This window comes from Oryctolagus cuniculus, chromosome 17 (genome assembly GCF_051225735.1).
Source record: "Oryctolagus cuniculus isolate XC-2025 breed Fujian yellow rabbit chromosome 17, ASM5122573v1, whole genome shotgun sequence".
Classification (NCBI taxonomy): Eukaryota; Metazoa; Chordata; class Mammalia; order Lagomorpha; family Leporidae; genus Oryctolagus; species Oryctolagus cuniculus.
Window position 1 is genome coordinate 4399253 of NC_142883.1, and position 26314 is coordinate 4425566.

Below are 26314 nucleotides of genomic sequence, written 5' to 3' on the forward strand. Positions count from 1 at the left end.
CGGATTCTGTCCCGGTTGCCCCTCTTCCAGGCCAGCTCTTTGCTGTGGCCAGGGAGTGCAGTGGAGGATGGCCCAGGTGCTTGGGCCCTGCACCCCATGGGAGACCAGGAAAAGCACCTGGATCCTGGCTCCTGCCATCGGATCAGCGCGGTGCGCCGGCCGCAGTGCGCCGGCCGCGGCGGCCATTGGAGGGTGAACCAACGGCAAAGGAAGACCTTTCTGTCTCTCTCTCTCTCACTGTCCACTCTGCCTGTTAAAAAAAATAAAAAAAATAAAAAATAAAAAAAAAGTATTTATTTGAAAGGCAGAGTTACAGAGAGGCAGAGGCAGAGAAAGAGAAGTCTTCCATCCGCTGATTCACTTCCCAGGTGGCTGCAATGGCCAGGGCTGGGCCAAGTTGAACCCAGGAGCCAGGAGCTTCTTCCAGGTCTCCCATGTGGGTGGCAGGGACCCAGGTACTTGGGCCATCTTCCTTTGCTTCCCCAGGTGCATTAGCAGGGAGTTGGATTGGAAGTGGAGCAGCTGGGACTCAAACCAGCACCCTTATTGGGAGGCTGGTGTTGCAGCCTCCGGCTTCACCTGCTGTGCCACAGTGCCAGCCCCCAGCTGTACCTGCCGTGCCACAGTGCCAGCCCCTGGACCGAGTCCTTTCTTTGGAAAATGACCTAGAATATTTGGACAAGGATAGAACCAGAATTACCTAGGGTCAGGCACTAGCTCAGATGCCCCTGGAGGCATCTGCCTTCCGGCCTGCACCTGACACCCTGATAGGCAGACACCCTGATAGGCAGAAGCCTTTGTGTGTCCCTACAGGCGTGTGTTTGCACCTGATGGCTTGCACGGTGATGGGTGGGTTTCTTTCCATCGGTCTCCCCATTTCCCGTTGTCTTCTCTGTCTTCCATGCAGGGCCCAGTCCTATGCCGAGAGACTGCGTCTGGGTTTAGCCGTGATCCACGGAGAAGCTCAGTGCACGGAGCTGGACATGGACGATGGCCGCCACTCCCCACCAATGGTCAAAAACGCGACTGTGCACCCGGGCCTGGAGTTGCCGTGTAAGATGAGCTCTGTCTTCACCGTGCTTGTAAATGGAAAGTTTTTAGTAGCCTGGAGGTCAAGCACATCTGTGTGGATTTCTGCTGTTCGCTGTTTGCTTTTCTTAACTAGCTGGTTGGTGTTGCCCCGGTTGCGAAGGGGACCGCGTGTGTTACGCCACCTGCAGACTGGGTGAGGACGGTTGAGCTCACCTGGGTAGGAGCCGGCATGCCGAGAGCACTGGGTAGGTGTAGCTCTGGTCTGCGTGCAGATGCTGTGGAGTCTCAGCTTGCGGGCTTTGGTGAGAGGAGCGATAGTGACAGTTGGCCAATACCAGACTGTGGCCATCGGATCACTTTAGGTCTCGTAGACATTGAACTTGTGGGCTCACTTCCTTCTTTTCTTTCAGCAGAGTTACATAGAGATAGATCTTCCAGGATGAAGCCAGGAGCCTGGAACGCCATCCGGGTCTCCCATGTGGGTGCAGGGGCCCAAGCACGGGGACCACCGTCTGCTGCCTTCCCAGGTGCATTAACAGGGAGCTGGATGAGAAGCAGAGCAGCCAGGACTGGAACCAGTGCTCAGATCCGCGATGCGGGCGTCGCAGGCAGCAGCCTGACCTGCGCAGCCGGGATTCTGGTCCCTAATGAAAATTCTTGATATCAGAATTTTACTTAACTTTTGAGGCTCTCCTAATTAAAATTCTTGAGTGAGTTACACATTCACATATTTAAAAGCTCAGGAAGTATGAACTCCTTCGCGGTACAGAGGCTCCCAGCCGCCCCCAGCCTTGGCCGCAGCACAGCAGGTTCTTGTGGCCGCTGGATCAGCAAACCTGTGTTTCTTTCTCTCTTTCCCACACAGGTGACAGTGGATTGTACACATTGTTTCACCCCTTGCTTTTTCTCATACAATTGCTTTTTCATTCAGTATGCTCTCAGAACATACAGATTTCTCTTCCTTTTTTTTTTTAAGATTTATTTTTATTTATTTGAAAGAGTTACAGAGATCGGTAGAGACAGAGAGAAAGAGATCTTCCATCCTCTGGCTCACTCCCCAAACGGCTGCAACGGCCAGAGCTGAGCTGATCTGAAGCCTGGAGCTTCTTAGGAGTCTCGCACGTGGGCACAGGGGCCCAAGCACTTGGGCCATCTTCCACTGCTTTCCCAGGCCATAGCAGAGAGCTGGATCAGAAGAGGAGCAGCTGGGACTAGAACCGGTGCCTATATGGAATGCTGCTGCTGCAGGCCAGGGCTTTAACCTGCTGCGCCACAGCGCCGGCCCCAGAACATACAGATTCCTTGGTCTTTTGCAGGTTCATAGTATTCAGCCCCCTGTTGGTATACCTGTAGGCTTTTTCCCCAGTCTGTGGCTGCAGAAAACAAAGTCCCACAGTAATAAACACCTGCGACCCCTCACCAGGTATCGAAGCTCTTCCAAGCCTGTCAGCAGATCGCGGCGCTTGTCCTCACACGGCCCTGCCTGTGCTGTCTTTTGCTTTAAAGACTTATTTTGTTTCTGTCCATAACTCTGCCTTTCAAATAGAGTGACAGAGTGATCCTTCATCCACTGGTTGACTCCACAAATGGCCATGATGGCCGGGATGGGCCAAGACAAAGCAAGGAGCCTGGAACTCCATCCGGGTCTCCTACATGGGTGGCAGGGGCCCGAGCACTTGGGCCACCTTCCACTGCTTTCCCAGGTGCCTTAGCAGGAAGCTGGACTGGAACCGGTGCTGGTGTTGCAGACGGTGACTTGACCCGCCACAGCGCCGGCCCCTGTTGTTAGCCCTCATTCGGCTCAGCGGGCAGCAGACCCGGCCTGCAGCTTGCAGAGCCAGGCTTTGGAATGAGGGTGCTGGCTCCAGAACCCACACTTAGAGAAAATGTGAATCCCACACGTTCCCACTGTTCTTCACGGCCGGCCCTCGAGTGTAACATCTGCATGCAGCGTTGGTGCCGTGGTGAGAGTGAGCCGCGGACACAAAGCAGCTTTGTTCCTGACGCCTCTTACGTAAGCGGCATAGCGATCAAATTCAGGAACTCACACTGTTGTAATGCCGTTATCTAATCCACAGGCCTTGTGCACATCCCACCAGTGTTCTCTAGAACAAAAGATAAAACTTCTTTCCTGTTCCAGGCCCTGATCCAGGGCCGCACAGCGCATTTAGTTGTCATTTCTCTTTAGCCTCGTTTAATCGGGGATGGCTCCTCTGTCCTTTGTCTCCCCTGACCTTGATGCTTCTAAACAGTGCGGTGCTGGTTAGTCTGTAGACTGTCCCCTAATTGGGGCTTGTTTGTGTCCTCGTGGTCAGATCCAGGCTGTGCGTCTTGGCACAGGCTCGCAGGAGGCATGTGACGTGCCCGTTGCTGGCGAGGGCGTCGCCTGAGGCGGGCTTCTTGCAGTTCGGCCGCTCTTCTCCCCGTGTGGAGCCTACGTGGTATCTGGTTTCTCGTCCTGCGTGGCGTCCGGGGATGAGTCTGGCTCGGATCGGTTGTCACGGTGGTTGTCGCCAGTCCCTCGTTCCTTCTGCATTTATTTGCTCACATCCTCCTTCCTTCCTTGTTCATCCCCATTCCTGTCAGTGTGGATTCCCAGAGCCTGGGTTTCCCCAGGGGGTTATAAGCCATTGCTATTTTTGGTTTTAATGCTCAGAGTTTCTCAGACCTGGCCAAGTTGCCTCCCGTGTCTTTTGAAGCCTCATTTATTGACTTACTTGAGGAGTGACAGAGAAGGAGAGACATCCACTGGTTCACTTCCCAAATGGCTACAACAGCCAGATTGGACCAGGCCAAAGCCAGGAGCCCAGACTTCCATCTGGGTCTTCCACATGGTTAGCAGGGGCCCAGGTACGTGGACCATCACCTGCTGCCATCTCAGGTGCACTGGCAGGGAGCTGGATGGGAAACAGAGCAGCTGGGACTGGACCAGTGCTCTGATACGGGGTGCCGGTGTCAGTGGTGCCAGCCCCGCCTGTGTCCTTGTGATGTTACATGGCCCCTTCATTTTTTCTGACACTAACTTACTTTCTGGTACAACTAGAAATTCCATGTTCCTCTTCTGTTTTCTTAGCCCTGGAATTGGCCGTTTCTGAAGGGAGCCCTGGTCCTTTGGTGGGGAATGATGTTCGGAGACCAGGACTGGGCTGCAGGGTGCACAGCTGGTACAGTGCACTGCTGCCCGGACTGGCCTGGACTTGGGCCCGCTGCTGGGAAAGCTCTAAGCAGCCGCATCTCTGGGTCTCGGGTTGTGCTGTGATCCTGCTGTGTCAGCGCGGTGTTTTCTCCGGTGAGATTCTCCGCCCTGAGAACGCTGCCCTGTCCCTTGTGGTCGTGACAGTGTATCCCCTCCGTCCTCTCTGTGCCTCGTGGGAATGTAACAGCGCATTCCTTCATAGATTCCGGGTGGTTACATTGTAACACGGCAGTGACCTTCGCTCATTTTCTCATTTTAATACAGATTTACTCTAGAGAATGTTTTTTTGAGGGGAAAAAAGCAAACCCGTTATTTTTTGTATGTATAATTGTACCTTCCAAGTTCAATGTATTGGTTTTTTTTTTTTTTTTTTTTTAAGATTTATTTATTTATTTGAAAGTCAGAGTTACATAGAGAGAGGAGAGGCAGAGAGAGAGAGGTCTTCCATCCGATGGTTCACTCCCGAGTTGGCCGCAACGGCCGGAGCTCCATCCAGGTCTCCCACATGGGTGCAGGGGCCCAAGGACGTGGGCCATCTTCTCCTGCTTTCCCAGGCCACAGCAGAGAGCTGGATCAGAAGAGGAGCAGCCGGGACTAGAACCGGTGCCCATATGGGATGCCAGCACTTCAGGCCAGGGCATTAACCCACTGTGCCACAGCGCCGGCCCCCAATGTATTGTTTTTAAGTAAGATGTATTTATTTGCTTGTAAGGTAGAGTTACAGAGAAAGAGAGACTTTCCATTCACTGGTTCACTCTCCAAATGTCTGCAATGGCCAGGGCTGGGCCAAGCCAAAGCCAGGAGCCTGGAACTCTATCTGGGTGTCAGACGCGAGTGGCATGACAAGGCCAAAGGAAATGAAATATTTACCCTTGGAATCTTTAATTTTTTTTAAAGATGAACTATTTTATCTTCCTTTTTTTTTTTTTTTTTTTTTTTTAAAGATTTATTTATTTATTTGAAGGCAGAGGCAGAGAGAGAGAGAGATCTTCCATCCACTGGTTCACTCCCCAGATGGCCACAGTGGCTGGAGCTACGCTGATCTGAAGCCAGGAGCCAGGAGCTTCTTCCAGGTCTCCCATGTGGGTGCAGGGCCCCAAGGACACGGGCCATCTTCCGCTGCTTTGCCAGGCCATAGCAGAGAGCTGGATTGGAAGTGGAGCAGCTGGACACGAACTGGCGCCCCTATGGGATGCCGGCACTGCAGGTGGCGGCTTTACCTGCTACGCCACAGCGCTGGCCCCTGTTTTATCTTCCTTGAACCTACTCTTTGAGAGCAGTGGTTCTCACCCAGGGGTGATTTTCTCCTGCAGAGGGTATTTGGCGACGCCCTCCCAGGGGGAGTCGGGGAGCTGTTGGCGTCTAGAGGGGCCAGAGCAGAGCAGCTGCCGAGCGTCCTGTGGTGTGAAATGCGGGCGGTGCTGAGGCTCGGAAGCCCTGCTCTAGGGTAACTTGGGAGGAGTGCAGTCGCGGAGCAGGTGTGTGGCCCGGGGTTCCCACGTCTGCGCCCCACCTTGCAGCGCCTGTGTGCAGTGCTCACTCCAGGCTGGGTTCCTGCCATCCACGTGGAAGGTCTGGACCGAGTTCTGGACTCCCAGCTTTGGCCATGGCAGACGTTTGGTGTAATGATAAACTACAACTTGGGGCATCCACATCGTATATTAAGAGTCTGGGTTTGAGTCTACGCGACTGCCAGTTCCAGTTCCCTGCTGATGAACGCCTGGGGCCCAGGCGGTTGGGCTCCTGGAGTGGGCGTTGTGGGCGAAAGCCACCACTTGGAACGCCCGCATCCCGTGTCAGGGTGCCTAGCATTGAGTACTGCCCCTGCTTCTGATCCAGCTTCCTGCTATGTGCACCCTGGGCAGCAGGTGATGACTCAAGTACTTAGGTCCCTGTCACCCACACAGGAGACCTGTTTGGAGTTCCTGGCTTCTGACTGCCCAGCCCTGGCTGTTGAGGGCTTTTGGAGGGTGAACTAGCAGATGGAGATCTCCCTCCCTCCCTCTCTCTCTGCATGTGTGTCCACATCCTTTTAAAATAGTAAAAATAATAAAACAGTCAAAGGATTTGAATTCACATTTTTAAGAAGTGGTATGAATGAAGAAATGAAACCTTAAGACTTTTTTGTATTGATTTATTTCTTGGTTATGTTTATTTATTTGAAAAGCAGAGTGACAGAGAGAGAGAGAAGGAGAGAAAGAGAGAGCGCTTCCATCCACTGGTCACTCCCAAATGCCTGCAGTAGCCAGGGCTGAGCCAGACTGAAGCCGGGAGACAGGAACTCCATCCAGGTCTCCCATGTGGGTGGTCCAGTCTCTGGGCCGTCTTCCACTGGTCCCCGGGTGCATTAGCTGGGAGCTGGATGGGAACAGAAGTGAGACTGGACCCCAGATAACCTGATCTGGGTTGCAGGCATCCCAAGTGGCGGCCGCAACACCCACCCTGAATTTTTCCCTTTTGAAGGTGGACTTGATACCACACTGGTGATTGGCAAACAGCTCTAAGAGCCTGAAAAGATGGTGGGATTCCGTTGTAGACTTCTGTATTCACCACCAACAGTGGAAATGAAAATTGGAATCACAAAAACGAGAGGAGGTCAGCTTTGCTGGCTTGTTAATTTTACAAGTGGCGATGTTGTCACCACTATGGAAGCAGATGTAGGCCCTCAGCATCTGTGAGTGTGAGCTGTGACTGTTCACGTGCAGATGGGCTCAGGAGCCTGAAGCCTGGCCCCTCCCTGCCTGACTTCCTGTAAGAGAGAGAGAGAGGCCGGCGCCACGGCTCACTAGGCTAATCCTCCGCCTAGCGGCGCCGGCACACCGGGTTCTAGTCCCGGTTGGGGCGCCGGATTCTGTCCTGGTTGCCCCTCTTCCAGGCCAGTTCTCTGCTGTGGCCAGGGAGTGCAGTGGAGGATGGCCCAGGTGCTTGGGCCCTGCACCCCATGGGAGACCAGGAGAAGCACCTGGCTCCTGCCATCGGATCAGCGCGGTGCGCCGGCCGCAGTGCGCCGGCCGCGGCGGCCATTGGAGGGTGAACCAACGGCAAAGGAAGACCTTTCTCTCTGTCTCTCTCTCTCACTGTCCACTCTGCCTGTCAAAAAAAATAAAATAAAATAAAATAAAAATAAAAATAAAAAGAGAGAGAGAAAGATCTTCCATCCACTGGTTCACTCTCCAAATGGCCGCAACGGCTGGAGCTAAGCCAGTCTGAAACCAGGGGCCAGGAGCTTCTTCCGGGTCTCCCATGTGGATGGCAGAGGCCCAAGCACTCGGGCCATCCTCTGCTGCTTTCCCCAGCCATTAGCAGAGAGCTGGGTCTGAAGTGGAGCAGCTGGGGCTGGTGCCCAGGAGGGATGCCGGCACTGCAGGCCATGGCTTTACCCACTGCGCCACAACACCAGCCCGTCCTGTCCTCTTTTTAGTGACCTTTTTTTTTTTTTTAAAGATTCATTTTTTATTTATTTGAAAGACAGAGTTACAGAGAGAGAGGTAGAGAGAGAGAGAGAGGTCTTCCATCCGCTGGTTCACTCCCCAGATGGTCGCAATGGCTGGCGCTGCGCTGATCTGAAGCCAGGAGCTGCTTCCGCGTCTCCCACATGGGTGCAGGGGCTTGGGCCATCTTCTGCTGCTTCCAAGATCATAGCAGAGAGCTGGATGGGAAGAGGAGCGCCGGGACTAGAACCAGTGCCCATATGGGATGCCAGCGCTTCAGGCCAGGGTGCTAACCTGCTGCGCCACAGCGTGGGCCCCTTTAGTGACCTTCTGCTGATAACACTTGGCATTCCGCTGACCTAGAAGTAGAACAAGGTCAAAATGTCAAGGAACGAGTGATCCCAGTCGTTTTGTGCTGTGATTTTAGCTCAGAAGTTTTGTTGATTGACTGTGCGGTGAAGAACGCAATTGTGCATGTGTGCCTATGCTCACGAAAGCTGGGTGGTCCCTCTGTGACCCAAGGATGGCTGTAAGTGCAGCACTACATTTTTAAAATAATAACCGTTTATGTAGTACAATGTGATGACTTAAAAAAAAAAAAGATTTAGCCGGCGCCGCGGCTCACTAGGCTAATCCTCCGCCTAGCGGCGCCGGCACACCGGGTTCTAGTCCCGGTTGGGGCGCCGGATTGTCCCGGTTGCCCCTCTTCCAGGCCAGCTCTCTGCTGTGGCCAGGGAGTGCAGTGGAGGATGGCCCAGGTGCTTGGGCCCTGCACCCCATGGGAGACCCGGAAAAGCACCTGGCTCCTGGCTCCTGCCATCGGATCAGCGCGGTGCGCCGGCCGCACCGCGCCGGCCACGACGGCCATTGGAGGGTGAACCAACGGCAAAGGAAGACCTTTCTCTCTGTCTCTCTCTCTCACTGTCCACTCTGCCTGTCAAAAAATAAATTAAAAAAAAAGATTTATTTGAAAGGCAGAATTGGAGAGAGGGAGAGATAGAAAAAGAGGTCTTACATCTGCTGGTTCACTCCCCAAATGACTGTAACGGCCGGGGCGGACCAGGCTGAAGCAAAGAGCCTGGAGCTCCACTGGCTCTCCACGTGGGTGCCAGGGGCCCAAACACGTGTTTCCGGGCACGTTAGCAGGGATCTGGGTTGGAAGCAGGGCAGCCAGGACTTGAACTGGAGCTCATACGGGTGCTGGCATTGCAGGTGGTGGCTTAACCTGCTGCACCACAGCGCCAGCCCCAGCACAGCACTATTTTACTTGGAAAAATGCTAATCTTAAAAACAAAAGACAGTTTTCTACTTCCCTAGTAAGTACAGGGGAAACCATCCGGTGAACTCGAGACATTTTTACTGTGGCTGATCCCGTTTGAACAGTGTTCCAGCAGCAAGTAATGTTGCATGGATTTTTTTTTTTAAGTTGTATTTGTTAATTTGAAAGGCAGCGATACAGAGAGAAAAGGAGATAGGGAGAGAGAGCCATTTTATTCTTAAGCTGGGTTTTGTTTGAGAAAATGGAGAGAAGGGGGCCAGCACTGTGGCGCAGCAGGTTAAGCCACCGCCCGGGACGCTGGCTTCCCGTGTGCACGCTGCTCCACTTCCCACCCAGCTCCCTGCTGATGGCCTGGAGAAGCAGCCGGAGACGCCCAAGTGAGGGGTCCTGGCTCCTGGCTTCAGCCTGGATCATCCCTGGCCATTGTGGCCGTTGGGGAGTGGGCCAGCAGTGGGCAGCTCGCTCTCTCTCCCTCTCTCTGTCTGATAAATACACAAATCTTCAAAAGGAAAGAAAGGAGACAGGAAGCAGAATCATAGACTTGGGCGTGGTTTTTGTACCTTTTATCCTTGACCTTCAGGATGTATGCATTTTTTTAAATATTTTTATTTACTTATTGGAGAGGCAGAGTTACAGACAGGGAGAGGCAGAGAGAAAGGTCCTTCATCCACTGGGCCACTCCCCAGATGGCTGCAACGGCCAGAGCTGGGCCAATCCAAAGCTGGGACTTGAACCTGTGCCCATATGGGATGCCAGCGCTGCAGGCAGAGGCTTAGCCCACTGTGCCACGGCACCAACCCTGTGGACATACATACTTTTGTAAAAATTTGCAATTTTTAGCGTTTTGTTTTCTGGGAAAGCAATTAGAAAATTGTTGGCTCCCCCTTAGTCTATGAGGTACTATCATTTTCCTCTACACCATAATAGTCTGTCTCTGTTTTTCAGTAGCCACCAAATTATGGGTTCCGTATTACCCAGATCCTAAGTCCCATGTGAACAAGGAGTGATTACATTGGGGAGAGGGGCCTTCTCTTCAGGCTCCAGTGTAGCCGTGCCTCGGTTTTTCATTTCAAACCAACAGTAGACTTTGGGAGGAGGTGTGGTTGTATAGACGTGAACTTGAGGGGCCTGTGCTGCGGCACAGTGGGTGAAGCTGCCTCCTGTAATGCCGGCATCCCATATGGGCGCCGGTTCAAGTCCCGGCTGCTCCACTTCCGATCAGCTCTCTGCTATGGCCTGGGAAAGCAGTAGAAGATGGCCCAAGTCCCTGGGCGCCTGCACCTGCGTGGAGACCCGGAAAAGTTCCTGGCTCCTGGCTTCCGATCAGCCAAGATCTGGCCATTGCAGCCATCTGGGGAGTGAACCAGCTGATGGAAGACCTCTCTCTCTGCCTCTACCTCTGCCTCTGCCTCTATCTAACTCTGCCTTTCAATTAAATAAATAAATTAAAAAAAAAAAAAGAAGAAGGAAACACGAAAATCATGACTGGTTTTTTCCATCCGACTGGAGCTGAACGTGTGCTGATCTTGCCTGGCGGACGCTGACCTGTGATCTCGTGCGTCGCCCCAGCAGCGGCTCGGTGACCCAGACCCTGCCCAGAGCCCACAGAGGTTGTCTCTGGTTTGCCTTTCCTCCCTCTTAGGGGGTATTCATGTCCAGAGCTGCCTCAGCTGCCCACATTCAAGAAGTTAGTTGGCTATTTTTGGGGGATGGAAAATCAGGAAATTTTCTAGGGGCAGATGTTGTGGCACAGCGGATTAAGCCGCCGCTTGGGATGCCTGCGTCCTTTGTGGGAGTGGCTGGGACCCAGCCTTCTGCTACCGCACACCCTGGAGACGCCAGGTGATGGCCCAGGTGTTTGGGATCCTGCCAGCTACTGGGAGACCCGGTGGCCTGGCTCAGCCCCGATTGTTAGGGCATTTGGAGTGAACCTCACAGCAGACAGAGGGTCTCGCTGCTTCTGCCTCTCTCTCTTGCTCTGCATCAACCGTGTCTCGGGGCTTCTCCCTCCCAGCTTGCCAGCCCTCAGGGTGCTGCCTCCTTTCCGTCCGGCCGCAGCTGGGCTTTGTGCCTCGCTGGCGTCTCCCGAGGCAGCTTGCGCAGTGAGATAAGAGGCCTCTGCTTTCAGGAGCAGTTAACTCAGGAAAACTTGACGGCAGCAGCCGCTGTCTCCGTTCCTGGTGTTGGGGGAGGGATCCCGTCGGCCGTGCAGCCATCAGGCTGTCCTGGCAGAAGGCAAGGCCACTCCCCGTTCAGGCGTCTACACAGCGCGCTCGTTCCCCCTTGTCTGCTGGCCCCTGTGAGAGTTGGGGTTTTCCACTGTGAAGGCCATTGCAGCGCTGATGCTGTGTCCCTTCCCCACACACGGCCCCGGCCACGCACCGTGGTGGCTCTGAGTCACGTGTGGGCACTGGGCTCTGGAGACGTGGCTGGCCTCGAATGAGAAGCCTGCGCGTGAAGTGCACACCGAATACTGAGACCTAGGACGGGAGGAACGTGGAGCGTGTGGTTGATACGTGTCCGTGTCAGTTACACGTGATGGGGACCTGTAGATGTGTTAGGTGAGGTAAAACCTGCCGCCGCCGCCTGCTGGTTGTGTTGGGAGGCAGAGAGGAGCCGGTGCCCGCACTCGTCCGGTGCTGCGTGGCTGACGGGGCTCTTGCGACTTGTGTTGCTTCGTCTCGACAGTGATGATGGCCAAAGAGAAGCCGCCGATCACCGTGGTCGGGGACGTCGGAGGACGCATCGCCATCATAGTGGTAGGTGCTGCCCCCCCCCCCCCCCCGCCCCGGGTGCACAGCGGCACTGCTGGATTCGCACGGTTCCGTCTCCTCTCACCCAAGCTCCCTCCGACGGGTGGCGGGAACGTGTGGCTGCGTACAGCGCCAGGCCCTGTCCTCAGGCCACGCCCACCGAGGAGGCCGCAGGCCCGGTGCGGCTCCCTGCGGCGCTCCTTGTCTGCTGGTGAGCGCCATAGTCCTTTCTTCGCACCGGCCACTTTGCTTCTGTCTCCTCTCGTGTTCTCTCGGGAAGGAATTACGTGGGGCAGTGACTGTGGGGTTGACCTGATCAGGGGTTAGTGTTTTCTTTCACTTTACTTCAAAGGCAGAGACAGCGCGATTGTCCGTCCTCTGGCTCACTCCCCAGATGCCCACCGCAGCCAGGGTGGGTGAGGCCCAAGCCAGGAGCCAGGGCTCAGTTTGGGTCTCCCACGAGCGCTGGGGCCTTCGCTGCGGCCCCAGGCTGCACTTCAGGAGCAGAGTTGCTGGGCTCGCGCCAGGCCCTGCAGTAGGGGTTGCGCTGTCTCAGTCTGGGGCGGGGCAGGGCTCCGTGTCGCCGGGACTTGCCTGGGAAGCACCCTGCCCTTTGCCACATGCGCGGCTCGGTCGCGCACTTCTGCCGTTTCTGGACGCCTGGTCTGGGGCGCAGGCGCACAGCTCTGGCTTTCCGTGGGACGCCCTCGGGCCGAGGCGCGTGGCTCTAACGCAGGCCCCCCTGCAGGACGACATCATTGACGACGTGGAGAGCTTTGTGGCTGCGGCAGACATCCTCAAGGAGCGGGGTGCTTACAAGATCTACGTGATGGCCACTCACGGCATCCTGTCCGCCGACGCCCCCCGCCTCATCGAGGAGTCCTCCGTCGACGAGGTCGGTCCGCCTTGGAAGGGCTCGCAGGCCTTCCGTGCGCGATGCGGTGACTCGGTCAGTGTGGGGGCAGTGGGGTATGCTCGGGGCCGTGTCTGTCTGTATCTGTGCGCTCCTATACCGTGAGGCCCCAGCAGCGTTTCTCTGGAGACGAGAATTCCCCCCCATACCACGTTCGGTCCTGCACGGTGCTGGGGCTCCCTGTGTCCCGACGCCCCCGGGAGCCGCGGAGCTCAGCGGGCTTGGTAAGCGGCGCTCGGCGGAGCAGAGCTCGGGACTGGGGCGCGGGGCACGCGTGGGTCACGTGTCTCTTCTGTCGCCCCAACGCCCAGGTGGTGGTGACGAACACCGTACCCCACGAGGTGCAGAAGCTGCAGTGCCCCAAGATCAAGACGGTGGACATCAGCCTGATCCTTTCTGAAGCCATCCGGAGGACCCACAACGGCGAGTCCATGGCCTACCTGTTCAGAAACATCACCGTGGACGACTAGCTCGCCGTGGCCCGGGGCTGCCCCGGCGGCCCGCGGGCGGCGGTGCTTCCTGGCGGGGGGCCCCGAGCCGCCGGGATGGTCTCTGGCTGTCGTCAAGCCGACCGCACTAAGCAACTCGGCCTTATGTTTCTGCCGTCGGCAGCCCTGGTTCCTTAAAGCAAAAGTTCGTCTCGCTTTCCTGAGAAGTCGGGCGATCCTGCCGACGTGGGAGAGGGGTCAAGGGCAGACGAGTCCGTCTTCACTCTGCAGCCGTCACCCGGCCGTTCAGCGCGCGGCAGTGCAGGGTTGGCCGAGCGCCCCTGCCCCAGCCCCCTCCGGTCGTCCTCTCCCGGGTCGAGTCCTCGCCAGTCTTTTCTTTCAGAAGCTGCTGTGCCTACCGCCCCGGACGGCGGAGCCCTGGCGACAGCGGGGCCGGGGAAGAGCGGCGGCCCCGGGCGTCTGCGCTGCTCTCAAGCTGCAAATAAAAGAATCTGTTGTCTCGCTCGCCTCCCGTCTGCCCCGTGGGGCCACCTGCGCCCTGCCTCAGTGGGGACCGACTCCCGGCCAGCTGCGCTCCACGCCGCTCACAGCCCCTGGACGACCCCACTGCCGGCGCCCCCCCCTTCCCAATAAGATCCTGAAAATCTGAGTCCAGGAACGTTCAGGAGTTCTTCAGGAAGCTCATGGAAAAGGAGTATGATGATAAAACGTGCGAGGATTTCCCAAGTGTTCGCTCCAAAATGGACTGAAACCCATTTTTCCATGAACTTTTGGAAGCCCCCTGCTGGAGCGAGCCCTGCTTTTCCCTGGAGGACGGCGCTCAGGGTCGTCGCCCTGCGCTGAAAGGGCACCGTGGCTCCTGTAGTTTCATCACCCGCGGCGGGAAGCCTCCCCCCAGCAGTGGGGCCGCCTACAGCCGGTGTCGGCCGGAATGGTCGGCTGGGGGTTCCCGTGGTTCTGTCAGCGCCCGGGGGCGGGCGGGAAACCCTGGCATTCGTAGTCGCGTTTCTCTGTGGGGAAGTTTGCCCAATACTGTGATCCTGCTCCTAGTGACGAAAGTTCCCAGCCCACCGTCGAGGGAGGCTGCAGCAGCCTTTCCGAGCGCCCGTCCGTCAGGGGGAGTCGGGGGCTGGCCACCCGGGCCACGTGGCGTCGCGTGCTGCGGTCAGCCAGAGCTCGGCCGCTCCCCACCAGCTCCTGAACCAGAGCGGGCACGGCACGGTGGCCCGGGCTCCTGGGGCCCTGCCACCCACACGGGAGGCCCTCCCTCTCTTTCCCCCTGTCCATGTGGCTGTCAAATAAATAAATCTTTATAAACAGGGAGGGGGCAGAATCCGAGCAGAGCCGCGGCTGACAGTGTGGCGGGAGAGGAAGCGTTGTGGGCACTCGGCCGGGTGACCTGCTGTCACTGTGGCAGTGACTGGGCCTTTTGTCCGCTGTGAGAGAGCAGGGTTGGGGCTGGACACGTGTCACGGCCAGACTGTTCCACGGCCGCCTCTGCCCGTCTCCAGGGGTAGAGACTTTCAGACGCCGTAGCTTAGCGAAGTGTTTAGTAGTCCCTAGACGGGAACGTGCTGCCCTTTGCCAGCCTGTGGCTGGCGAGACGCTGAGGCCCAGGGAGGGACACAAGTTAGTGGGAGGGGCCTCGGGCAGCTGCCGTGGGCGTGGCGGGCGTGGCTGTACCCTGGGTCTGGGAGGCACTGACCGGAAGAAAGGAGAAAGCACAGCCCCGTGGCCCCCAGCACCCCCCACCCCCCGTGCCTCGCGTGGGATCTGACAGGAGCTTCACAGAGAAGCTGGTCTTGTGAAATGGGGCCAGTGGTGTGCCAGGCACCCGGAATGTGGTAAAACACAAATCCTTTCAATTAAATAAAAGGCACCAACTCAAACTAAACTGGAAAATCTTAATTTGGAAAGTGCTTAAAATGGGAGAGTGCGGAAGGCCGGCGTCGCGGCTCACTAGGCTAATCCTCCACCTTGCGGCGCTGGCACACCGGGTTCTAGTACCGGTTGGGGCACCGGATTCTGTCCCAGTTGCCCCTCTTCCAGGCCAGCTCTCTGCTGTGGCCAGGGAGTGCAGTGGAGGATGGCCCAAGTGCTTGGGCCCTGCACCCCATGGGAGACCAGGAGAAGCACCTGGCTCCTGCCATCAGATCAGCGCGGTGCGCCAGCCGCGGTGGCCATTGGAGGGTGAACCAACGGCAAAGGAAGACCTTTCTCTCTCTCTCTCTCTCACTGTCCACTCTGCCTGTCAAAAAAAAAAAAAAAAAAAGGGAGAGTGCATGGCTGGGCAGCAGTCAGGTTTTTTTTTTTTTTTTTTTTCTTCCAGATTCATTTATTTGAACGCAAAGTTACAGAGAGGTCTTCCATCTGGCTCACTCCCCCAAATGGCCACAAAGGCCGGAGGTGGGCTGATGAGGAGCTTCTTCTGGGTCTTCCCACGCAGGTGCAGGGGCCCAAGGGCTTGGGCCATCTGCTGCTTTCCCAGGCCATAGCAGAGAGCTGGAGCGGAAGTGGAGCAGCGGGGACTCGAACCGGCGCCCACGTGGGATGCCAATACTGCAGGCAGCTGCCTTGCCCGCTAGGGCGCAGCGCCGGCCCCTCAGGGCTTCTTGGGAGTCTGAGGCGTCTGGAGACATCAGCTCAGTTAACCGAGGGCGCCAGACTTGGCCCGCGGTGGGCTGAGGCTGTGGCCGGCCCCCGACCAAACGCTGCGCTTTGAGGGGATGGGGCCGTGGCGGCCCGGACCCTCCCCTCACCCCCGGGCCTTTCTGACTGGACAAAATGGTGGGAGCCGCCCCCCGCGTGCCTGCCCGGGAGGAGGGTCCCTGACGGGGGCGGGACCCCAGGCCCCCCACGCGGACTCCCCTTGGGGGAGGGGGCGAGCCCCGGCCGAGGCGGCCTCGCTCCGCGGGGCGCGCGGGCGCCCCCACAACCGGGCAGCGAGCCGGGCGCCCCTCGTTCCAAACGTCCGCCGGCCGCGAGGCCCCGGCTCGAGTCTGGGACGCGGCCCGGCCGGCGTTGGAGGCGGCGGCGTCCGGCGACCGTCGTCCGGCGCGGCTGGACCCAGGCACAGGGGCGCGGCGAGGGGCCCGGGGGCGGGGGGCACGCAGGGCGCACGATGCCGCCCGAGACGGCGGCGACCACGGTGACCCTGCGGGAGCTGGCCGACCTGGCCATCGGCACGCCGGAGGTGGGCGCCGTCAACTTCACGGCCCTGCACACGCTCATCGTGGCCATGCTCAAACACCTGAGCCTGCTGGGCACGCGCGTCGACTACCAGTCGGCCTCCGAGTCCGGCGGCTTGCTGGAGCCCACCTGGTCCTCGCACAGCGCCCCGCACCTGTCGCCAGAGACGCCGCCGGCGCCCAAAGAGAGGCGCCGGAGCGGTAGCCGCTCGCAGCAGCCGGCGCTGGAGAGCCAGGTGCAGGACCTCAGGCAGCAGCTCAAGGCCATGGGCAGCAGGGTGCAGGACATCGCCTCGCAGGTGCAGCACATCTCCTCCCAGGCCAGCGAGCTCGACCTGCCGCCCCGCGAGTGGCTGGAGGAGAAGAGCAGGCCCTCCCAGGGCTCCGAGAGGCCGGACCGGACGCACAGAAGGATCTCGAAGCCCCCGAAGGACAGCGAGGTCGTCCCCCCCAAGGTGAGCCGCGGGGCCCCGGCTGCAGCTGAGCCTGGAGCCGCGGGGCCGGGGGCGGGGGCGGGGGTCCCACCCTGGCGCTCTCCCTGGCAGGCCGCGGGGCTGCTGCAGGACCTGGTGGACGAGGTGAGAATCCTCAAGGAAGCCCAGGACAAGATTCAGGAGCTGCCCGCGTTGAAGCCCCAGGTGAGGGCACGTGGGCGACGGGCAGCCCCGCCCCAGGGACCCAGGCTGACCCAAAGGCCAGCGGCCAACTCGGAATATTCTTAGAGCGAACCCGCACTTGCAGAAGAACACGCTTCAGCACGCTGGTGCCCCCGACACCGGGGCTCCTCCCCCGGTCGGCGGTGCGAGATGGGTGCTGGGCCCTGCTCCCCTCCCCGGCATCCGACGACACCCGCTGGTCTGGGAAGCGCGGGGCGCCCCAACCAGGCGAACACCAGGCGGAGCCCCTCCTGGGCCCAGGACCCACCCTGCCCCCCCCCCCCCCCCCCCGTCCTCGCTCTCTGCACATGGAGGGTCCCGGGAGGCTGATGGCCGCCCTGACCCTCCCTCCGCCTCTGAACGCTTCTTCCAGGAGATCCTGCAGCGGATCGAGGAGGTGGAGAAGACAGTGCGGGGTCGGGATGAATTCCTGGTAACCTCGGCCGCTTCTGCCCGCAAGGCCCTGTGGGGTGGGGGCGGCCGTCCCAGCCTGGCCTCCCCTGGGCGGCTTGTCCACACTCCCCCTGGTGTCTCTTCCCTCCCGGGTGGGGTGCTGTGTGGCGGGCTCCCTGGTCCCCCCACGGATAGTGGGTTCTCCCGTTAGCCAGGGCTGTGAGCCTCTCTGTTGTCCTCAGGAACTCGTGGGCCGGAAGCTGAGTCTCATTCCTGGCCAAGAAGAAGTCACCATGGTGACCTGGGAGGAGCTGGAGCAGGCGATTACCGACGGCTGGAGGGCCTCCCAGGCGGTGACCGCGGGGCCGGGCCGGGGTGGGACCGCCCGAACCCCCTGTCTGCGCCGTGCACTGCGCCGGCCTCTGGGTGTCTATAACTTAGTTCACAAGTTCCAAATCACAGGCACATTTTTTTTCCTCTTGGAGATTTATTTGAGAGGTAGTCACAGAGCATGAGAGAGAGAGAGAAAGAGAGAGAGAGAGAGAGAGGTTCTTCCATCCTCTGGTTCACTCCCCAAATAGCCACAACAGCCAGAGCTGGGCCGATCTGAAGCCAGGAGCCAGGAGCTTCCTCAGGGTCTCCCACGTGGGTGCAGGGGCCCAAGGACTTGGGCCATCTTCTACTGCTTTCCCAGGCCACAGCAGAGAGCTGGATTGGAAGTGGAGCAGCCGGGACTCGAACCAGTGCCCATATGAGATTCCGGCGCTGCGGGCAGGGGCTTAACCTACTACGCCACAGCTCCAGCCCCCAGATTGCAGGCACTTTGTTCTTTTCCCCCAAGCTTTTGACAGTTCCCCAGACTGGCACTGACACGTGTGAGCAGGACAAAGTCCTAGGCACGGCCGGCAGCCGCGGGATGGCCCTCCGGGGTGCTGCTCCGGATCAGACTCCCAGCAGTGGGCGGGGGGGAGGGGGGATTCAGTCTGTCCTGGAGACCCTGTGCAGGTGCGGCCGCGCACACGGTGTGGTGCGTCTGTGCTGAGACGGGGTGACCCAGACCCTGGGCCTTTCGTATGAGCATCAGCTGCTCACCCACACAGAGGCAGCCGCAGACTGGACCTTTTGGCGCCACCAGGTGGCCACCTGGGGGAGCGCCAAGAGTCTTCCAAATGGGCTCCTTCTCAGGCAGTAGTCGGAGTTTCCTACACACAAGGAGTGACTGGGAAAGGTGGCCCCCGCTCTCGCTGTTTTATTTCTTTTAGATATTTATTTTATTTGAAAGAGTTACACAAAGACAGAGGGAGACCTTCCACCCGCTGGTTCACTCCCCAGATGGCCGCAACAGCCAGGGCTGGGCCAGGAGCTTCCTCTGGGTCTCCCACGTGGGTGCAGGGGCCCCAGCACTCAGGCCATCGTCCGCTGCCTTTCCAGGCCGTAGCAGGGAGCTGGGCCGGAAGTGGAGCAGCCAGGACTTGCACCGGTGCCCATACGGGATGCCGGCGCTGCAGGTGGCGGCTTTACCTGCTATGCCGCCAGCTCCGGCCCCTCGCTGTTTTCTTTCTAAGCCCAAGTTTCCTACTCAGCACTGATGTGTTGCCCTGAGAATCAACACGTTTTCTCTGGGTGACAGCTGAGGATTCCTGCAAAACCTTAGAGCGCCGTCAGACATTGTCACTTGTCCAGAGGTGAGAGTCTGCACGCGCTGGGCGTAGGTAGCCCTGAAGCGGGTGGGAGTGCAGATGAGTGTTAGCAGATTTCTGAGAGACAAGAGTACAAGCCCTGGGAATGACAGGTTCAGCCACTGCACGGAATAACAACGAATAATGCGATAATCACGAGATAATGAAATAAGCAACAGGAGTCCGACCCCAGCTCCACCCGGCTGCAGCGTTGCTGGGGCCCCCTAGCGTAACCGCGGGGTCAGGAGTTTGAGATCGGGTGGTGGGTTTTGGTGGACAGCAGTAATCCTAAGGCACTATGAGGCGGGCTCTCTGCCTGGCTCATGCGTGGAGAGGTCGGGCGTGGGCAGTGAGCACAGGGCTGTGACGGGCGCAGAGGAGTGGCAACCCCGCCCCCCTCCCCACCCACCGTGGTCAGCCAGGCGGGAGGGAGGCGGCTGCACCTGCGCACGGAGCAGCCTCCGGTGAGGGCTCCAGGCCAGCGTGGGAGATGCCCTGTCCAGGACGGGGCTGCAGGAGCAGAGACGGACCGGCCCCTCCCAGGGTGTGTTCCCGCACATCTTCACGCTTCGTCCACACGGCCGCTGCCACCCACGACGGTGCCCCTGCCTCCCCTCTTTCTTCTGCTTTTGAGAATTCCCGCTCGACACCAAGTCCACGTGTGTGCTGCCGTGCGCAGCGTGATGCCCTGGTGCACGGGAACAAGCGTCCACTGATGGACTGATTGACGTATCGATGTCTCCAGGCACGGATACAGTGTGTGACGATCGGAGCTGGTGGCACACCCATCACCTCGGGCATGTCTCATTTCTTGGTGGCAAGAACACCAACAGCCCTCTGGCGGCTGTGCTGGAATCCACAGTGCGTCGCTGTTGAGTGACCCTGCTGTCCCATCACAGCCGCCGGCTGACCTCTGCCACCCGCCGCCACCACTTTTCACCTGCGAGAAGAATGAAAGACCAGACACACCACGGAGACCCCACCCTGGAGCTCGAGTCACAGCCGCATTAAGGGGGGAACCGTCCTCCGTTCCCTGTGACTGCGACCGAAGAATCGACTGAGTGGCGGCCAGCTCAGCCGCCACAGGCCCGGGACAGGAAGACGCTCAGCCCCCAGTGAGCACTTTGCCAGGCCCCAGGGTTGCGGAAACAGCTCGACCACGGTCAAGGGCATTTCTCTGTGGAAGGAGGAAGCAGAGCCAGAGTCTCTGTGGGACCTCTGTGGAGGGAGGGGCTGTCCGAGGGTCTGCCGCAGACACGTTTGGAATGGCCTGGAAACACGTCCCCTCTCTTGTCATCCTGGAGAACCCACATCCGAGTCTCCCGGCACAAACCAGAGAGCAGAAAACACAGCCCCGCCAGGAAGGCGCCGGGGCCAGGTGCTCTGCTCGGAGCTGTCGGACAGGACCGTGGTGGTCGGTGTGAGCTGAGCCAAGCTGTGTGCCGGCAGGTGAATTTGGGGGACACTGGGGTCTTAGACTGGAGTTAGGATTTCTGATGTCGGGGATGGGGGTGCATGTGTGTGTGTGTCTCAGGATCTGTGAGCCCAGATGCATCTCTCTCACTATAAAAAAATGCATATGAACTCATTTTCATCTACTGAGTGACAGAGAGACGGACAGGGAGACCAAGAGGTCTTCCCTCCGCTGGTTCACTCCCCAGGCCTGGGCCGGGCTGAAGCCAGGAGCCCGGAACTCCATCCAGACCTCCTGTGTGGGTGGCGGGGACCCAGGAACTTGAGTGGTTATCTGCCGCCTTTCCAGGCTGCGTGGGCAGGAAGCCGGAGCGGAAGCCGAGCAGCCGGGACTCTGAGAAAGCAGTGGCCTGCCCCGCCGTGTCAGACGCAATGCCTTACGCCCCTTTCTCAGGTGAAACCTCACGGAGCCCCTCGCTAAATTGCTGCGGATGTCTAAAGGATGAGAACCCAGCAGGTGAACAGTGAGGTCAGGATGGACGCGACTCATCCCGCCTTGGCGTGTCGTCACTGACCCCAAGACCCAGCTCCCCCAACACACGTCCCCGCGTCTCATGCCCGGATGTGGGCGCGCCTCCGTGTGCTTAAAACCATGGTGCGGCTCGAGGTGGCACCGGCGGATTGGGACGCGTGGACAGAGACAGCACGTGGCAGGTTTTGGTCGGAAGGCCTTGCAGGATGATTGCGGGGCGGGTGGGAGTTGTCTCGACGGAGCGCCTGACCCCCGGCTCCCGTGTTCCTGGCCTGAGGTCGCGGGGGAAGGCACAGAGCCTCACACAGGCGACTCTGGTCCCCAGGATTCCTCCCAGGAAGGGGGCTGTGCGTCGCAGCATGGTTACTTAGGCTTTGGGGGGCAGCATCAGGTGTTGGTGTGGTTTGTGTTTGGGGTCAGCCTTGGCGCTCACTGCTTCCGGGTCCGGAGTGACACCTGTCTCCTCTGTCTGTGCCCCGCGTTTCTCCCCCTGCCTCGGTAGCTTTTATGTCCCTGTTTTCCTCAAAGTCTTTGTTCTGTGAGACCCTGACTTTGCCCTTGGTCACTGTAGTGGGCTGGACGGTGGCTCCCCGGATTCTCACGTCCTGGCCCCCCCAGCTGGGATGTTGTGTACGCGGCAAAGGGACTTGGCTGAGGTATGGAGATTACCCAGGTGGATCCCATGGTCGCCCAAGTGGATCCCGTGACCCAGCCTTGACGACAGGGAGGCAGACGCAGATTCTGCCCCAGAGGAGAAGGTGATGCGGCCGTAGCCAAGGAACGCAGCAGCCGTCAGGAGCTGAAAAAGACAAGGAAGTGGGGTCCCCCCTCGGACTTCTGGGAGGACACAGCCCGGCCAGTGCCATGATGATGTCTGCCCAGTGAAACTGGCCTGGACGTAGCCTCTTGCAGTGTAGGTGAAGATCCCTGTTGTTTCGAGCTGAGTTTGGGTTCACTGGCTCCAGTGGCCGTGGAAAACACGCGCCGTCTCCTGGTTCCTCGTGAGGCAGTTTACCACCGGCCACTTCCCAGGTCAGCTGAATTTTTTTTTTTTTTTTTTGACAGGCAGAGTGGACAGTGAGAGAGAGACAGAGAGAAAGGTCTTCCTTTGCCATTGGTTCACCCCCCCAATGGCCACTGCAGCTGGCGCACTGCGCTGATCTGAAGCCAGGAGCCAGGTGCCTCTCCTGGTCTCCCATGGGGTGCAGGGCCCAAGCACTTGGGCCATCCTCCACTGCCCTCCCGGGCCACAGCAGAGAGCTGGCCTGGAAGAGGGGCAACCGGGACAGAATCCGGCGCCCCGACCAGGACTAGAACCCGGTGTGCCAGTGCCGCAGGCGGAGGATTAGCCTAGTGAGCCGCGGTGCCGGCCTGAATTGGTTTTTAATATATATATTTTTAAGATTTATTTATTTGAAAGGCAGCATTATGAAGAGAGAGAGAAGGAGAAACAGAGAGAGATCTTCCGTCCGCTGGTTCACTCTCCAAAGGGCTGCAGTGGCCGTGGCTGGACCAGCCAGGAGTCAGAGTTTCATCTGGTCTCCCATGAGGGTGCAGGGGCCCAAGCACTTGGGCCATCTTCCTCTGTTCTCCCAGTTGCATTAACAGGGAGCTGGATCAGATGTGGAGTAGCCAGGACTTGAACTGGTGCCCATATGGGATGCCGGCACTACAGATCATGGCTTAACCTGCTACACCACAGTGTTGGCCCCAATATGTTTTCTGAATTATTTTTAAAATATATCCGAAGGCAGAGAGACAGAGAGAGCTTCCACCTGCTGGCTCACTCCCCAAATACCTACAACAGCCGGGACTGAGCCAGGCCGAATCGGGAGCCAGGAACTCCATCCGTGTCCCCCATGGGGGTGGCAGGGAGCCTAGTCCGTGGGCCATTTTCTGCTGCCTCCATGGGCCACATCGGCAGGCGGCGGGGTCAGAAGCAGAGGCGGGACTCAACCAGGGGCTCGGATACGGGATGTGCGCACCCCACATGGTGCCACAAGGACCCCCACGGTCAGCTGGGCTTTTAATGCCATTTTCTGACGATGTTTCTGAACGTCGACGGAGAACTTGGACCCCCTCTGCCGCAGCTGCTCCTGCTGCGGCTTTCCAACACTGGCCATCGGTGGCGCCTTCGTGGGCTGTCCGAAAACCCTCCAGGGTGTCCGGTTCCTGCTCGCCTGGTTTGTGGTGGTTGACTTCCAGACCCGGAGGTCCTTCTTGGGCACAGGCAGCGGGCAGTGCGTGTAAGCTGCCAGGACTCCTGGCCCCTCGTGTCCACACGGAGCGGTTCTGCCTGTTGTGCGTGGGCAGAGCCTTTGGGGACGATGAGCCTTCGGGCTGCCCGTGAGTTGACTGAGTTCATCTAAGGGAGGTCGTGCTGGGTGGGCCTGACCTAACCAGGGGAGCCCTTTTGCAAAGGGTGACATGTGAGCGAGATGAGCAAACTCCCTACAGAGGGGGCCGCGCAGCGAGGATCCTGGGAGGCACCTGCCCCCCTCCCCGCCCCCCAGCCGGCAGCAAGAACGCAGAGATGTCCGTCCTACAACCAGCCATGAGGATCTGAATTCCGGCAACGTCTTGAACGAGCTGCAAAGTGAACTCTGACCCTCAAAACAAGACAGTGGCTTGCTCGGACATCCAGCACCTGGCCTGTCTGCGAGACCCCTGCTAGCAAACCCAGCCGCCACGTGACTGGGCTTGTGGCCCACGGAAACTATGAGGTAGTCAACCCCAAGGCTGCTACGTCTGTGGAGTGTGTTATGCGAGAGAAAACACGTCCGGGCCACCTCCGTGGATTCCTGGTGCTGAGAGGGTGTGTGGGCTGTGAGCCCCCCTGGGGAGGCAGGGTCTGACCTCAGAGCGGGGGGGATCCTGCCCTGATCTGGGCACGCGTGACAGGGCCAGGTTCTCAGACACTGTCGATGCCGATTCTCCCTGGAATCAGGCAGGTTCTTGGGGGACGTTGCTTTGCCGGGATTTTGGGGCCTCCCAGTGTCCAGGGCGCAATGCCTCCGTCACCCTGGCCAGAGAATCCCCTGGGAAGAGCTGGCGTATTTGCAGCACTGCACTTGCTGGCCAGTGGATTTTCCTGAATTGCAGGGGGCATTTGAGATCATGGTCATTGAACTCAGATCTTGAGTAAGAATGGTTGTGGGGGTAAGCTGCTCCTTGGGACGCCTGTATTCTGTATCGGAGTGCCTGGTTCATGTTCCAGCTGTTCTGCGCTTCTGACCCAACTTCCCACCAAGGTGCCTGGGAGGCAGCAGACTGTGGCCCAAATTCCTGGGCCCCTGCCACCCGCATGGGAGACCCGGGTGGAGTTCCGGGCTCCTGGCTTTGGCCTGGCCCAATCCCAGCTGTTGCGGGCATTTGGGGGAGTGGACCTGTGGATGGAAGACCTCTCTGTCACTCTGCCTTTCAAATGAATGAATCTTATAAAAAGCATGTAGCCTCTCTACACTTTAGGCTTCTCATCTGTAAGATGGAGAAGTTGGACTGTATCGCCTACGTGTGCCCCAGCAATCGGACAGGAAAAGGAAACACGGTTGTGTGAGGGTCCCGACGCAGCTGTGTTCAGGGTTAGAATACCCGAGGAGGCGGCGGGGGCCACTGCTGGCAGGAGCTTCTTTTGTTTTTGAAGACTGACTGATTGATTTGAAAGGCAGAGGTACAGAGAGAGGAGGGAGAGACACACAGAGAGGTCTTCCATCCTCCGGTTCACTCCCCAGATGGCTGCAATGGCCGGGACTGGGCCAGGCCAAAGCCGGGAGCCAGGAGCTTTTTCTGGGTCTCCCACATGGGTGCAGGGCCCCAAGCACCTGGGCCAGCCTCTGCTGCTTTCCCAGGCGCATTAGCGGGGGGCCGGATCGGAAGTGGAGCAGCCGGGACTCGAACCCGGCACCCATGGGATGGGGTGTTGCAGGTGCTGTGTAACCCACTGCACCACAGCGCCGGCCCCAGCCACCGCACCTCGTTCCTCTGCGTAGACCCCGGTTTCCGTCTGGCGTCGCTTTCCTTCTGCCCGAAGGGCTCTGTAGTTTCTGGTACTTCGTGCCATCGATAAACTGTCTCAGCTTTCGGAGATCTGAAAATTCTTATTTTGCCTTTTTTGTTTGTTTGTTTGTTTTGATGGGCTAGCATGTGGTGTGTGGTGGCGGCGTGGGGAGAATGTGTCTGCTGCCGCTGGGACGGCGTTCCACGGCCTGTGGTTGGCGGCCTTGTTCGGGTTCCCTGCGTCCTGTCGGCCCCTGCCTGGCTGTCCCTGGTGGCAGGTGGGGTACGCAGCTCCCTCCGATTTGGTCAGGTTTTCCTTGTGTTTGAAGAGGAACTGCATGCCCCGCGGGTTGTGGGGCGGAGCGAGGGCCCAGGGGTACCCGCGAGCTCCAGGAGCCGGGGTGGGGGGTGGCTTCCCCTAGAGCCCGCGGAAGGACAGGGCCCTGCTGCCTCTGACCTCTGGCTGCTAGAACTGCATCGTTTTCCACTGCTTAGTTTGTTTTTCTAGAAGATTCGCTTATTCATCTGGGATTCCGAGTTAGAGAAAGAGAGAAAATCTTGCATGCAGTGGTCACTCCCCGGACGGCCAGGGCTGGTCCGGGCGGAACCCAGGAGCTCCCTCCAGTCTTCCACGTGGGTGCAGGTGCCCAAGCGCCTTTTCTTTTCCCAGGCCATCAGCAGGGAGCTGGATGGGAAGCGGAGCAGCCGGGACTTGAACCGGTGCTCATATGGGATGCCGGCGCTGCAGGCGGCGGCTTTACCCGCTTTGTCACAATGCCGGCCCCGTTGTAAGCGGCTAAGTCTCTGATAACGTGTTGTAGGAGCGACAGGAAACGAGTGGAGTTAATGTACCAGATGGTGTCTCCGAGGTGGCCGCCCACTTGGTTCCTGCGTTCTCCTCCTGAGGTTGACCCCTTTCTAGGTTTGCCGAGTCTCCTACCAGCTCAGATCTGCCAAGGAGCCTCTGTGAGTCTCATTCCGCTTCTCAGCTCCGGCATTTCCAGGGCCAGCGCTGTGGCCTGGCGGGTCAGGCTGCCGTCTGCGGTGACGGCATCTCATCTGGGCACTGGTTCGGGTCCCAGCTGCTCCACTTCTAGTCCAGCTCCCTGCTAATGGGCCTGGGAGAGTAGCGGAAGGCCCTGCACCCATGTGGGAGACCCAGATGAAGCTCCTGGCTCCTGACTTCAGCTGGCCCAGCCCTGGCCGCTGTGGCCATTTAGGGAGTGAAACAGAGGATGGAAGGCTTTCTCTCCGTCTCTTCCTTGCCCTCTCTATAACTCTGACTTTCAAATACATACATCTTTAAACAAAAAAAAATTCTAGTTTTCCCTTGAAAATATTCTGTTTTGTTATTTATATTCCCTATTTGAGGATGAATCTGATTTCATTCTTTGGATGTGTTTT

The 26314-nt window shown here is 58.6% G+C and overlaps 2 protein-coding genes and 1 long non-coding RNA gene across 8 annotated transcripts in view; all 3 read left to right on the forward strand.

Moving 5' to 3' along the window:
* Window positions 1-14947, forward strand: part of PRPSAP1 (phosphoribosyl pyrophosphate synthetase associated protein 1) — a 43324-nt gene extending 28377 nt beyond the window's left edge. For 5 of the 6 annotated variants that reach the window (XR_016224055.1, XM_089317907.1, XM_089317908.1 and 2 more), the window contains exons 7-10: window positions 908-1053; window positions 11627-11697; window positions 12440-12586; window positions 12916-14947. Coding sequence is in view for 5 of the 6 variants with exons in the window: in XM_089317907.1 (XP_089174033.1) it covers window positions 908-1053; window positions 11627-11697; window positions 12440-12586; window positions 12916-13074 (523 nt within the window). In the remaining variant the exon portion in view is untranslated. Of the gene's footprint in view, window positions 1-907; window positions 1054-11626; window positions 11698-11781; window positions 12410-12439; window positions 12587-12915 lie in introns of those variants that run through there. The other variant, XM_089317906.1, reaches the window with a different exon arrangement.
* LOC127488554 (uncharacterized) lies at window positions 1060-10393 on the forward strand. Its single transcript, XR_007916293.3, has 2 exons — window positions 1060-1277; window positions 1443-10393. It is a non-coding gene; the product is annotated as an uncharacterized LOC127488554 (long non-coding RNA).
* Window positions 14948-16174: 1227 nt separating the features above from the next.
* QRICH2 (glutamine rich 2) overlaps window positions 16175-26314 on the forward strand; it is a 28845-nt gene continuing 18705 nt past the window's right edge. Inside the window, exons 1-4 of the mRNA XM_051838306.3 lie at window positions 16175-16696; window positions 16787-16879; window positions 17271-17330; window positions 17533-17643. Coding sequence (XP_051694266.3) covers window positions 16175-16696; window positions 16787-16879; window positions 17271-17330; window positions 17533-17643 — 786 coding nt within the window. The remainder of the gene's footprint in view (window positions 16697-16786; window positions 16880-17270; window positions 17331-17532; window positions 17644-26314) is intronic.